General features: G+C 52.2%; 2 protein-coding genes across 2 annotated transcripts in view; both read right to left on the reverse strand.

Moving 5' to 3' along the window:
- Positions 1–624, reverse strand: part of BPIFB4 (BPI fold containing family B member 4) — an 11,217-nt gene extending 10,593 nt beyond the window's left edge. The window contains exon 1 of the mRNA XM_007122372.2: positions 519–624. Within this exon, the coding sequence (XP_007122434.2) occupies positions 519–624 (106 nt within the window). The remainder of the gene's footprint in view (positions 1–518) is intronic.
- Positions 625–8,204: 7,580 nt separating this feature from the next.
- The window catches only part of BPIFB3 (BPI fold containing family B member 3), a 16,987-nt gene continuing 11,514 nt past the window's right edge, over positions 8,205–13,677 (reverse strand). The window contains 6 exon segments of the mRNA XM_007122371.3: positions 8,205–8,291; positions 9,116–9,192; positions 9,802–9,864; positions 10,868–10,926; positions 12,118–12,185; positions 13,070–13,240. Coding sequence (XP_007122433.2) covers positions 8,256–8,291; positions 9,116–9,192; positions 9,802–9,864; positions 10,868–10,926; positions 12,118–12,185; positions 13,070–13,240 — 474 coding nt within the window. The 3' untranslated portion in view covers positions 8,205–8,255.

Below are 13,677 nucleotides of genomic sequence, written 5' to 3' on the forward strand. Positions count from 1 at the left end.
GAACCCGTGTCCCCTGCATCGGCAGGCGGACTCTCAACCACTGCGCCACCAGGGAAGCCCTCAGCTCCCACTTTGGAGGGCTTTCTATGAACCAGGAACTGTGCAGAGTTTTCCAAAGTTCATCTCATTTAATTCTTGAATCAATTCTCTGAGAAGGGGACCATAATTACACCTTCTTTGCAGATGAGAAAACTGAGGCTCAGAGAACTCAAGTCATAGGCTTAAGGTCACACAGTCAGTATCTGAACCCCAGGAAGGCTGACTCTAGGACCCAAGCTCTTAATCACTGCTTTCTACTGCCTCAAGCATAGAGTCCCCGGCATGGTGTCTAGCACATAGCAGGTGCTCAGGAGATGGGAGCCAAAAGAAAAAGAGGAAACTAAGGCCCAGAGAAAAGCCACCCATCCATCTGATGTAGAATCTGCCAGTAAGGAAGAGAGTCCTTGGGAACTTTAGAGTTGGCTGGACTTCCCTACCTGCCCCCTGCCGCCCCCCACCCACTGCAGGGCTGGACTCACAGTTGCTCAGCACGTCTTTGGTAACCCTGAGGACAGTGTTCGTCTCTTGGCGGATGCCACACACAGCCACCATGGACAGAGTAGCCACACACCACGCTGTCCACATGCTGGCACTGCTTCTCTGCTAAGGAGACAGTGGTTCGGTCATATGGCCACGGCTGTGTGTCACCGCACTGGCCAGCAGGTGGAGTTAGCACCGCCACCCCCCAACCCGCCAAGAGTCACATCAAGACCCTGAGGCCCAGAGACAGGGTAAACGACCCCAGGTCATAGAATGGGGCAGGTCCAGAGTTCCTGATACCACCTTCTGAGTTTTTCAAATTGCAATGAATCTGGAGGCCCAAAGCAGACCCATTAACCAAACTGTCCCATAACATAGATGTTTTATTATCTCCTGAGATGAAAATTTACAAATGGAGCCTCAGGAAGGGAGAAGAGTAATTGGGATTCCAACCAAAATAGCAAATTAGTAGAAGACAGACTCTGGGGAAATCTCTCCAGAGATTTCTGGAGAAATCTACTCATATATTCATCCAACCACCCACCCATCCATCCTTCCATTCATTCATCCACTCATCAACCATCCCTTCTCCTCCTCTTATTCATCCATCCAACCATCCATCCAACCACCCATCTATCCATCCTCCTTCTCATCTATCCATCATTTATCCATGTTCCAACCAGCCAGCAAGCCAGTCATATGTCCATCCATCTACCTTTCCTTTCCTCCATCTTTCCTTCCATACATCCATCATCCATATATCCTTCTATTAGTCCATGCAGCTGTCAAACATTCATCTAGCCACACTTCCATGCATTCAGCCAGCCAGCAAATACTTTTTCCCACCTCTTTGGAGGAGACAGTTCTACACCATGTAGTTAAGATTAAGGGCTCTGGATCAGAGCTATCTGGGTTCTAATCCTTAGGCAAGAGACTTGACCTTTTTGAACTACAGCTTCCTAGTCACCAGCACATCACATCTGGTACACAGCAGACACTCAGTAAACAGTAGTTATTGTTTGGGGACTATTATTTCAGACCCCTAAGAAGTGGGTGTGAAGTATTATGAGATTGGAGGGGTGAAGCATGCATTTGGGGATGAGCAGGTCAACCTCCAGGAAACTTTATTTTGCTGCCTCCATGTCTAGTCCACTTCTCTCACTCCACCAGCCCAGTCTAACCGTTCTCCAGCCTCAGAGGATCAGAACAGGACATGGCCTCCCATCTGGGCCAGACTGTGAAATTTTTGGCTTCAGTCCCACTTATGCATGCTCTTCCCTTTTCCCTGCCCCCACGTCCCTTGAAGTTCACAAAGCCTCCAAGTTCTTTCCCCACTCCTAATTGCTCCCAGGAGAGTATCAGAGGCACTCATTTATACTAGAATATTAAGGACTAATATGTTCAAGAGGTTTTTTCCCCCTGGCTTCCTCACCTCATCCTAACCCCACTGCCCAGAGAGTTCTGTGTTCAAAGAGGGATCACCACCTTCAGTTTAAAAAGATGGGCATCAAAGGAGGGATTTCTGGCATCAGCAAGCAGCTGCAGTGTCTCAGGGAGGTAGCAAAGGCCCCAAGTACCCAGCATCCCTGGGAAAGATGAGTGCAGCTCTGTTCAGCCATGTAATTAAAGGGACTCAGGCCCTTTTGCTGATCCCTGAGAGGTTCTCCTGACTCTGCCCATGTTGCAGACAAGATCACTGAGGTTCAGAAAAGGGTCTCCCAGGCAGGTCTCGAGTCTGGGACATGCCTCATTGCCTCCCCAGGCCTCAACCTCCCCCTGCCCGGACTCTGAAGAGGGAGGAGGCTCCTCCTTACCCCCAGGAGGTCCCTGCAGCTCAGCCGTGAGAGGTCCTGTTCACTGGACCTTCTGCTTTGGCTGAACCTGATCACAGGCCAGTCTTATATAGCAGCTGGAGTCTGATCCTGGACCCAGGGAGGGAAACACCACGTTATTTAAGAGAGACCGGAATCCAGATTTGCTCTGCACATTGGGCATCGAGACCCAAAACCACAAGGGTTTGCAGTTTGTGGCTAATTCTGAGAACTTGTTCAGCCCCAGATGGTGTCACATGAGCTGGGGTTTATCAGCTCCTGGTCTGGGCACACTCCTGGAGACCCTAGCTAGGCCCCCAGATGGAGGAAGTGGAAACATCCCCAGATGCATCTAGTTTCCAGCTCTAAAGCAGGCACTGCCCACTCCAGATGGCCTGGGCAGACAGCTGTGCCCAGACTCAGCATCAGGCTGACCTTGGTTCAGACCTCGCTCAACCCTGAACTCACTGGTTGACCTTGGGCCGGCCACTTCCCTGCTCTGTGCCTCTCATTACATATTTCCATCTGCTAAATGAGTATAATACCTGCCTCACATGACTGATTTGAGGATTCAGGGAGATGGATATGGAACTGCTCTTCAAACTTGGGGCAGGTGCGAAGAGAATAAGCAGATAGGCTTCTGTTGACCTGCAGAGGATTTTCTCCCAATATTTCATTAGGAAATGTCTATACATATAGCGAAGTTGAAAGAAGTATACAGCGAACACCCATATGCTTGTCATCTTACACCCACCAGCTACATCTACCATTAACATTTTGTTATACTTGCTTTATTGCATATCTATTCATCCATTAATCCATCTTGTTTTAAAAAAATGTATTTCAAAGAAAGTTGCAGTTAGCAGTATATTTCCCTCTAAACATTTCAACATCATACCATCATTCTTTTCTTTAGATGCAGAAGTTACATACAGTGAAATGCACAAATGTTGTGTTTATTTGTTGAATATTGACATGTTATACAGTATGTAGCCTGCACCCCTATCTTAATATAGAGCATTTTCATCACCCCAGAATATTTCCTCCTGTTCTTTCCCAGTCAGTGCCTGCTCCCACCCCTCAGTGGCAGCCACTGTCGCCTCCAAAACCTGCTGGGACACAGCCCCGACCTCTTCCTTGGCATTCAAAGAGGATCTGCCTCCCACACCAGTGCTTCTCCTCCCCTCAAACAGTGCTGCTCATTCTTTTCACCACCACCACCTCCAGCCTCCCTGCCTCCGGGCCTTTGCATGTGCAATCTCTGCCATAGAATACCCTTCTCCAGATTCCGTCAGTCACACTATTGCAGAAATGCCAGCTGCTCTAGAAAGCTTTCTGTGACAACCCCCAACTCAGACCCTTCCTCTGGACACCTCCTTCCGCAAGGCCCTCTGCAATGCCAACCCACTGAGACGGCGTTGCTCTGGGGAAACCAAGCCTGTGCCCCACTCTCAGCCCAACACAGGTACAGATACCAGTGTAGCAAATGAATGAATGAGTGAACAAATGCTCTTACTCTCTCCATACCAGCTGGGGAGAAATCTGAGTCCTCCTTGCCTCTTACCCCCAGCCCCAGCCTAGGTCCCACCTCCATGTTCAACTGGTACCACTTCCTCCCTCCCCCACTAGGCCTACCTGAGAACCTCTCTAGGGTGAGGGGGCATTTGTCTCTCCCCACCGAGGCCTGCTCTCAAGCCAGGCTGAGAATAAATGTGAGTTCTGCTGAACTCTGCAGGGAGATGCTTCCTCCCTACTCCCTGGGGGCAGTGGGGGCTCTGAAGGCAGGCACGGGTGATGTTAGGTCCTGCCAAGCTCACAAATGTCACCACTGGCCCCTGGGCCAGCCCCTCTCTGGGACTCAGTTTCCCTATCTGCAGTGGGTGCATTAATGGGACAGGCTTTGGAGCCAGATGTTGGGTTCAAATTCTGCTGCCAGTTCTCTCCAAGCCTGTTTCTTGACCAGAATGGTGACCAGAATGGCCTGGCCTCAAAAGGATGTTGTAAAGGTCAGGTGACTTAATCATGCAAAGTGCTGAGAACAGGGCGCAGCACACAGTAGGTGCTCCGTAGGTGGCATTTTTATTCCCATCGTTCCGGGTCCCTGCTGGCACCACAAGGCAGCAAGTCGGTGAAAACCATGAGGGGTGTGAGGGGGGTGCTTGAGCCCGGGCCCTGGACCATCTTATCATCTGTAGGAGCTAGACGGGCTCCAGGGTAGAGACCCTAAGAACTACATGTGCGTGTGTTCCTACATCCCATATGACTTCTCAGCTCTGGACAATCACTTCTCCTCTGGGGCCTCAGTCCGGCCATCTGAGAAATGGGCATAATCACACTTTCCCAGCAGGGTTTTGAGGATTAAAGAGGAAACGTCTGGAATATGCCTCGAGCTTCATGGGGGGCTCAGTAAACCCCGTATTTGACTCCCCATTCCTGGCACGTAGTGTGATAAAACTGCTTGTTAAACAAAAATATTGCCTTTTAAAATTGAAATACAGGGGCTTCCCTGGTGGCGCAGTGGTTGAGCGTTCGCCTGCCAATGCAGGGGACACGGGTTCCAGCCCTGGTCCGGGAGGATCCCTCATGCCGTGGAGCAACTGGGCCCGTGCGCCACAACTACTGAGCCCGTGTGCCACAACTGCTGAAGCCTGCGTGCCTGAAGCCTGTGCTCCGCAACAAGAGAAGCCACCGCAATGAGAAGCCCTCGGCAACTAGAGAAAGCCCGCACACAGCCACGGAAGACGCAACGCAGCCAATAAATAAATAAATAAAATAAATCTATTTAAAAAAAATAAAATTGAAATACAATGCAAAGAGGGCAACTGTGCCTTTCTCCACCTCCTCATCCCTCCCACCAGAGAGCAGGGATCAACGCCCACTGTAAACTGTAGAGGACGGTGCACAAATGAAGGTCAGTCATCAGAGGCTCTGTGCCTGTCCTCAGTCCCGAGACCAGCCAGGTCCTGGTGGCTGTGAGGCCAGCCTGCTCCGTCGGGCACCGAGAGGATTAGTGTAGCTCCGGCACCAGGGAGATCACCTGAGCTTAGCATTCAAAAGGCACCTTTGTCTGGAGCTGGTGGGACCAGGCCCTGGGAGGTAACTCACCCTGAAGGTGATTCAGCCTGCAGGGGGCCACGTGGGGGATTCATGCAGGAGGCTGTCGAGACCAGGAAACAGAACCAGCCCCACTACCAACCCCTCCTCTCAGCACTGGTCCCCCTCATGAACCGTCAGCTCGCCAGGCCTGCAGGGGGGCTGCCGAATGGGGGGCTTCCTGCACGTCTGGTTTCATTGCCCACCCTAAGTGCGGAGGTTCAGAGCCTGGGCTCTGGAGTCAAGGGCCTGGGTTCAGGTTCTAACCTCATTACTTCCTAGCTGTGTGGCCTTGGGCAAGTCTCTTAACCGCTCTGTGCCTCAGGTTTCCTCAACTCTAGAATGAAGGTAAAAACAGTTCCTAGAAAGAAGGGTTGATTCAAGGAGTTGATGACATATGTATCTATGTTCCTGGCTCTTAGTAAGCATAAAATAAACACAGCAAGTATTACTTTTATAGCATAGCCGTGAAAAGCCCAGGCTTTGGAGTAAGGGTAAGAAGGACCTGGTTCAAATCCTGGTTTTGCCACTTAGAAGCTGACCAATTCCATTTCTCTGAGCCTGTTTCCTCATATGTAATATAGGGTGATAATACCCACTGCTTATGGTCACTATCAAAATAAACTGAGCAAACGGATGTTAAGCATCTAACACAATGTCTGGTATACAGTAAGTGCTCAGTAGAGGTTAGCTGCTCTCACTGCTACTGTGGGCAGCCACAGGACTCCGACAAAGACCCTCCCTGACCTTGAGGTGCTCTTGGTCAAGTAGAAAACAGTGACAATCCAGTGTGAACACAACAATAGACCCAGCCTAGGGCACGTGAGGCTGGAGGCACTCTTCTCAGTACTCTACAAGGACTGTCTCATTTCATCCTCAAACGACCTATGAGTGAGTCCTATGGGATTCCCATTTTGCAGATGAGGAGCCTGAGGCACAGAGATAGCTCTGCTCCCTCTTCATGCTCCAAGAGGATCCGCTGAGGCCACGTCTAGGCAGCCTTGAATGCCAAACCTGGGAGTCTGGATGATTTCCTGTTGGCCGTGAGAATCCAGCTATGGAAGGTCTGTCAGCTGAGGTCAAGAATGAGCTGAAGGAGGTGTGTGTGAGGACAGGGAGGGCAGGTGCGGTCCTCATGAGAGAGGAGGAGGGTGTGCTGGGGTTTGGGTGGAGAGGCAGGAACAGGTGAAGGCAGGATGAGGAGGGAGAATAATGCAGCAGTAACACGAGCTAAAGGCACTGAGGGCTTCTGATGGGTGAGTCACCATCCTGAGTGCTGGTTAACCTCAAAACCATATTACTATCATCCCCAAGTTACTGATGAAAAAATCGAAAGTCAGCGAGATTAAATGACTTGCCTGAGGCCACATGGCAGCTGGGATGGGATCTGAACACAGGCAGCTAACACAAGCTGCTCATTTAATCACTGCATTGTTCTGGATGGGAGTCAGGAGACACTGGAGATGAGAAAGGAGTCAAAGATAAATCCCAACATGTCACTCAGCACTAGGCCTGGCATGTAGTAGGTGCCAGTAATTGTAGGTGGGTGGATGGAAGGGAAGGAGGAAAGAAGGGACAGGGGTAGGAAGAAAGGGTGGAAGGTGGATGGATGGATGGATGAATGGGTATGTGAATGGATGGATGGGTAAATGGAAGGATGAATGGGTGTGTGGCTGGCTGGCTGGGTAGATGGAAGGATGAATGGGTAGGTGGGTGGATGGATGGATGGATGGATGGATGGATGGATGGGAGGATGGTCATTCCTATTGGTGGGTAAACCGCTAGATGGGTTCCAACTCTCCTCTGCACCCCCCTCAAATCCTCTGATCCAGTTCCCAAAATGTAACTGGCACCTTTTCACTCAGGCCCACTCATAAGTACCAACTTGGGGCCATTCCCCAGAAACAAGGAGGCCCATCCTGAGCAGCAGAGAGGAGCCCAGGAGAGAGAGGCAGGACCCCCAGTTTCCCATCCCAGCTCTGCTACTGTGAGGCCTTGGGCCAGGCTCCTCTCTGGCATCAGTTTCCCTGCCCGCACAGTGTAGCTTTTTTCAGTGTAGCTTTGTCCTGAGGTCTGTTCTGAGATGTGTCAACAGCAGATGTGTAGCCAGTAGTGATCCCTCCCGGGCAACACTGAGTCTCACTCATCTTTGCTTCCTGGAATGCTGGCTCCTTTTCTCCCTGGAAAACTCTTACCCTTCAAAATTCAGCTCAGACATCACTTCTGAGATATGTCCCAAAGTCAGAGAGACAGAGACAGACAGACACAGACTCAGACTCAGAGAGACAGAGTGAAAGATGGAGGTATTTAGAAAAATAGAGAGAGGAGAGGGAAAGGGGGGGAGGGGAGAGGGACACAGGGAGCTCGAGGCAGAGGCGGAGGAAGGCAGGATGAGACACAGAGGCTGCCCGGGCCAACCAGCAAAGTGCGGGATGTGAAGTTACAACGACTAGGGCCCCAAGTCCCCTCGCCTCCCAGGAGCCCTGCCTGGAGCTGGGAAGGGCACCAGAGGCAGAGGCCAAGGCAGCCCCTGTGTGACTGGAGAAAAAACCAGCCGGGAGGTACTGAGGTAGAGGAGTCATTTATTGAGAGCTCAGGACTTGCCAAGGAGGCCCCAGAGCTTTCTCCAAAGCACAGTGCTGTGGCTAATCCTGCAGTCCCCACCCCAGACTGGGGGCAGAGCTGCAGGGCCAGAGCACCTGGGTGAGCCTGCGTGGATAAAGGACACTTATACTGTCACCGACACAGGCTGGAGCCTGGGAGGGAAATTGAGGCAGAGCTGGCAGATGGACAGGACTCTGGCAGTCAACAGGGAATGATGGTGGCCATGTGTCAGCCTCCGGATGCCACGGTCAGCACAACGGCATTCTGCAAGCGGCAATGGCTCAAAGTTACGCCCTCTGAGTCCTTGTGCCCAACACTGCCACCACACATCCCCACCCCTGCAGCCGTCTCTGTGTGCCCCCCACCCCATGCCCTGGGGTTAGCGCTGTACTTGGGACACAGCTGGCACTTATTAAGTGAATTAATGAACAAATGAATGAACGATGAATAAATGACATTCAGTGTGGGAGAGGTCACTGACTTTAGGACTTAAGAGACATAAATTCAAGTGCCATTTCTCCTGCTAATTTATTGTGTGAACTTGGGCCAGAAATATGGCCTCCTTCAGCCTTGGTCCTCATCTGAGAAATGGGTGCAGAATTCCCTGATCTGCCCACCTCCCAGAGCTGTACCGAGACTCAGAGCTGTGCTGGATTGAAAAGGATTGTGAGGCCATGTCAATATTCAGTAAGAACAAATGTCATGATCTATTAGCCACGCCTGCCGTGGGCACAGCAGAAGGGAGAGACAGAATGTGTACTTGCTACCCCTGGACCAGGGGAACTGTGATTCTGTGAGTAAACCTGAGGTTCCATCCTATAGGCCACTCCTGTGTCTGAATCGAGCAGGAAAGAACTCTGTGACTGCTTGACAATGTCTGCCATGGGCAAGTAAGGAAGGAGTGATAGCACATACGTCATATATTTGCCATTCCCAAGTTAGGTAATTTATAATCCCTGAGCAACTTAGAAAATGGGGCAGGGACGGACCAGCTCACGAGGCAGAGCAGTCCCCTCATGAATTTCAAGCAGGGCTCTCCAGAGACAAGCTTAAGGCCCATCTAGGTCACACCCGTATGGGAAACTCACCTCTATGATCACGAGGGCCACATTGGCAAAACTGACATTGAGAACCTTAGGCAGGGGGATTCCAACATCCAGGTTCACTGTGAAGAGGGTGTGGTTGAAAGCAAAGATATGTGGGGAGCCAAGATGGGACCTGCTGACCCTATTCCACAACTTTCTCTGAGCTAGGCAGTTCTCTTCTTGGAGACTCAGGTTCCCACACTGGCAGACTCCTACTCATCCTACTAAACCCAAATGAAAATGTCCCTTTTCTGTATCGTCTTAAGGGGTCCCTTCAATAGAACCTCCTTGAGGTTCTGTCAGTCCCTTGCACACTCTGGGTCATCTATATTCTACTCATTTGTTTACATGACTATTTCACTCTGGATTGTGAGCTTGAACACAAGCTCTTGAGGCCCGGAGTCTGGCATGATGTAGGACCTAATCAATGTTGTCTGAATGGAAACAATCTTGGTTTCTGCATCTTAGAAATGGGGATCAACCGCTCTCCAGCCTCAGTGTCTCTATTAAGAACAATGGATAATAACCGAATCACTTTGCTGTACACTTGAAACTAACACAACATTGTAAATTAACTATACTTCAATAAAAAAAAATTTTTTTAATAACAATGGAGAGAGGCAACGCATTTGGCAATTCTGAGTTCAGACACTCCATGTGTCCAAGAAGACAGTGAAGGCTGCCCTTACCATTGAGCTTTGGCATGTAAGCTACCCGGACAACATCACTGAGCCATTTTCTAAACAGGACGCCTGCAACAGAGCACACAGTGTGCTGGGAGGTGTGGCTTTGCAGGGAGCTGTGCAACCCTTCCCCAGGGAGAAAAATCCAGAGGTCCAGCTGCCCCAGCCTCCCCACCCCCATGCCTGAGGACATAGCTCCTGGTGGGCACAGGGCCCGCTGGGGTGGGCTGTCCACCAGTGACCCCAAAGGGGATTCTGTGATTTAGGCAGGGTTCACCCTGGGCCCCATGAGCTTGGAAGAGCTGCTCTCCTGGAGGAAGGGTCTGTGGGGTCTGTGTCTGAGAAAGAGGGAGGAAATGTGCCCAGCGCCAGTAACTCTGTGTGGTCTGATCTTAGATTCCTGTGAGTTTAGAAACATTTAAAATGACCTAGAACCTGAGACCATCGTGAAATTCTAGAACCTCAGGCCTCTGAGAAGCAGGAAACTAAGGGCTCTGTGGGCCTCTGAAATGTTAGAACTTTCTGAGTTTAGGAACCTTATTACTGTGTGAAATTCCAGAATTCTGAACCCTAGTGAAGTTCTACACATTTACAACTTTGTGAGGTTCCAAGACTTCGGAAGATCATGAGATTCACTTTCCTAAGACAACGACTATATTATACGTGAGTATGCGCGTCCGCACCCCACCCCCCCACCACCACCACACACACACACACCTGTCTGGATGTTTGCCCACTCTGGCTTATTGGGGCAGAGCCCAGACTGGGGCCAGCTCAGTCATATGGCCCATGACTCATCCTGCCTCCTTTCCACCCCCACCTGTAGACCCTCACCAATGCCAAGCTGCTCACCCTCCCAGGAACTTGCATCAAAGGCGTGGGCAGGCTTCCCTGGTGGCGCAGTGGTTGAGAGTCCACCTGCTGATGCAGGGAACACGGGTTCGTGCCCCGGTCCGGGAGGATCCCGCGTGCCACGGAGCGGCTGGGCCCGTAAGCCATGGCCACTGGGCCTGCGCGTCCGGAGCCTGTGCTCTGCAACGGGAGAGGCCGCAGCGGTGAGAGGCCCGCGTACCAAAAAAAAAAAAAAAAAAAAAGGCGTGGGCAAAGGAGGAGGCCAGCTTGACACTGAGCCTGGTGGAGAGAAGAGAGATGTTGAGGGGCCCCAGCACCCACCACACCTCCAGCCTGCCCCACCCCTAGCTCTCCAGGAGGAAGCAGGGTTACGGGGCCAACTCTGCCTCTATCCAGCCTTGACTCAGAGACTCAGTTTTCCTACCTGTAAAATGGGCCTGGAGGGAGCTAACCTCCTGAGAGATCATGACTGCCACCTCCAACTCCATGGCCCTGGAGCCTTGGTCTGAATTCCAGTTGTTTGACTGAACCTCTCTAAGGAGTGGCCCTCCCATAGACTGAGCCTTGGACACAGAGTGCCCTGCACCCAGCAGCTGCTCACTAAAGGCAATAAACCACCAACGGATCACAGCTGGCTCAAATGCAGGTCCAGGGCCAGAGCCCGGACACACATCTCTGTCTCCTGAAGGGCTGAGGCTTCAACTGCCACCAGGAAGGGGAGACGAACCCTGGCAGTCGGTGAGGCCTTTTGTCAAGCTTACAAATGGGGCGGTGGTGGAGCCTTGCAGGGGGGTGGTAGTAGCCTGAGGGGCCGGCAGGGGTCAGGTGAGCACCGGGTACATATGGCCCAGGAGAGTCTGATCCCAGAGTCCCCTGGGAAAACGCCTGCATTCAGGGGAGGGACAGAGAGGCCCCAGGCCCCAGGCCAAGGTGAGAGCACTGGGCCCAGAGAATGGAGGCCCAGACTGTGGACCTGCTTCCAGGGACAACCCACTGTGCGAGCCTGGGCTTTGTGCCATGCACCTGTAAGGAAAGATTGTCATCAATATCACCATCTTGGTCATTATGATAATCATGAGGCCTAGTTACCACAGGGGTGGAGACACTAGAGAAATATCTAGTCCACATGAATAACAAAGCATTTGACAACATTCAAGGACAGTTACCTCCATGGCCATCCTCTAGGGCTGATAACTCAGGAGTCTAGACTCTATACCCCACAGCAGGTTTATCTCCAGGGCCAGCTTTTGAGCAGGTACAGTGGAAGATGCCCGCTCTGGAGCCAATTCTCTGGGCCCCAGTTGCCTCATCTGTACAATGGGCTAATACCACCCCTTCCCAGGAGGTCCCAGAGGCAAGGAAGATGCTGGTAAAACACTTGCAATTTATTTGCTGCTCAATAAATTAGAGAGGGTTTCTGTCTGTCCCTAATTCTTGTTCATAAAGACAGGGCCCAGGATCCCACATTACCGTTCCAGGGACAGGGAGAGGTGCAGCTTGGTAGCTGACGGAGCCAGCTGGGCATTTAAAGTCATCACCTGCATGGGATCAGGAGGCAGAGATTACACTGAATTTGGCAGAAGGAACTTGAGGACAGGTCTGCCTTGGCCGACAGGTGAATTTCCACCATCCATTTCCTCCACTACCCCTTGCTGAGGCCCTACTGTGTGTTAGGGTCCATGCTGGGCTATGAGGAGGTAACTTGAAGGTTCTGGCGCTCAAGAACCGGGGTACTGAGGGCAATCAGTGTTGGATGCGAGGCAGCTCTAGGGCTGCAGGAGCTTGGACAGACCCTCAATCCAGCCTGCAGTGGGTGAGGGAAGGCATCCCCCATGAGGTGACTCCTGAGCTGAATCTTGGAAGATGAGGAGTTAGCCAAGGGAAGGGGAGAAACTGCCCTCCAGGTGGTGGTCCCTGCACAAACAAAGGCAGGGTGGTGCGACCTGGTAGCCCTGAGTAACTGGCTTAGGGCGCAAGGCTGGGAAAGGCACAAGGATGAGGCAAGGGGCTGGGGACAGAATGGTGTCTGGCCGTGCAGAGCCAGGGCAGAGAGTGAGCAGGGGAAGGACCTGCCACTGCCCAGATGTATGGCTGGGAAAACTAGTAGCGGTGGCGTAGAGGGGAGCAAACTGGAGGTGGGGGCCAGGAGGGAGCTGGAGGGTCATCCAAGAGACATCTGAGCACAGAGAGGCTGGGGAGGTGGGGGCAATTCCTGAGATCCTGAGGAAGCAGAGTGGACACGTGTGTGATGAGGGAGCAGGTGGCAGTCCAAGGGCACTTGGGTCTCAGCTCAGGTGATGACATTGGGGGCGGGGTTTCCTGTGCTGTGCCACATGGGGCCTCCCACCCTGAGATCCGCAGCCTGGAGAGGGTCAGCCCTACTCAGGACCCCACTGCCGGCTCCCACCCCTCAGCTGATCACTCCGCTCAGCTGGAAGAAGGCTTCATAGGTCCCTTTAGGGAGGTAGGACAGCACATGGATGTTGGCTGGGATGGAGACCATGGCCTTCTTGCCCTGGAGCGTGACCGTGGGTGCTTCTTTTACCCACAGTGAGAGCAGGAGCTGCTGGCCCGCTGGCAGCTTCCTCAGGGTCTGGAGAGAAGCAGCGGCAGAGTCGGGGGCAGAGTAGGGGAGCACGAGGAGAGAAGCAGGGGCAGCTTAGGTGCTCCACTAATAGAATCAGTTAGTCAGTCAACGAACACTCATTGAACACCTAGTGGGCCCCAGGCACTGTGCTGGGAGCTGAGGTAACAGCCTGAACCAGATAGGCCTGGTCTTGGCCCCGAAGAGGCTGACACTCAGGTGCGGAGATATCAATCCATAGAACAACCAATCAGAGTCAAAATCCTCCCCCTAGGACACACTTTATTACATAACATAAAAAACAAAACAAAAAATATCCCCTGGGGCTTCCCTGGTGGCGCAGTGGTTGCGCGTCTGCCTGCTGATGCAGGGGAACCGGGTTCGCGCCCCGGTCTGGGAGGATCCCACATGCCGCGGAGCGGCTGGGCCCGTGAGCCATGGCAGCT

The sequence above is a fragment of the Physeter macrocephalus genome, chromosome 14 (genome assembly GCF_002837175.3).
Source record: "Physeter macrocephalus isolate SW-GA chromosome 14, ASM283717v5, whole genome shotgun sequence".
In the NCBI taxonomy this organism is placed as follows: domain Eukaryota; kingdom Metazoa; phylum Chordata; class Mammalia; order Artiodactyla; family Physeteridae; genus Physeter; species Physeter macrocephalus.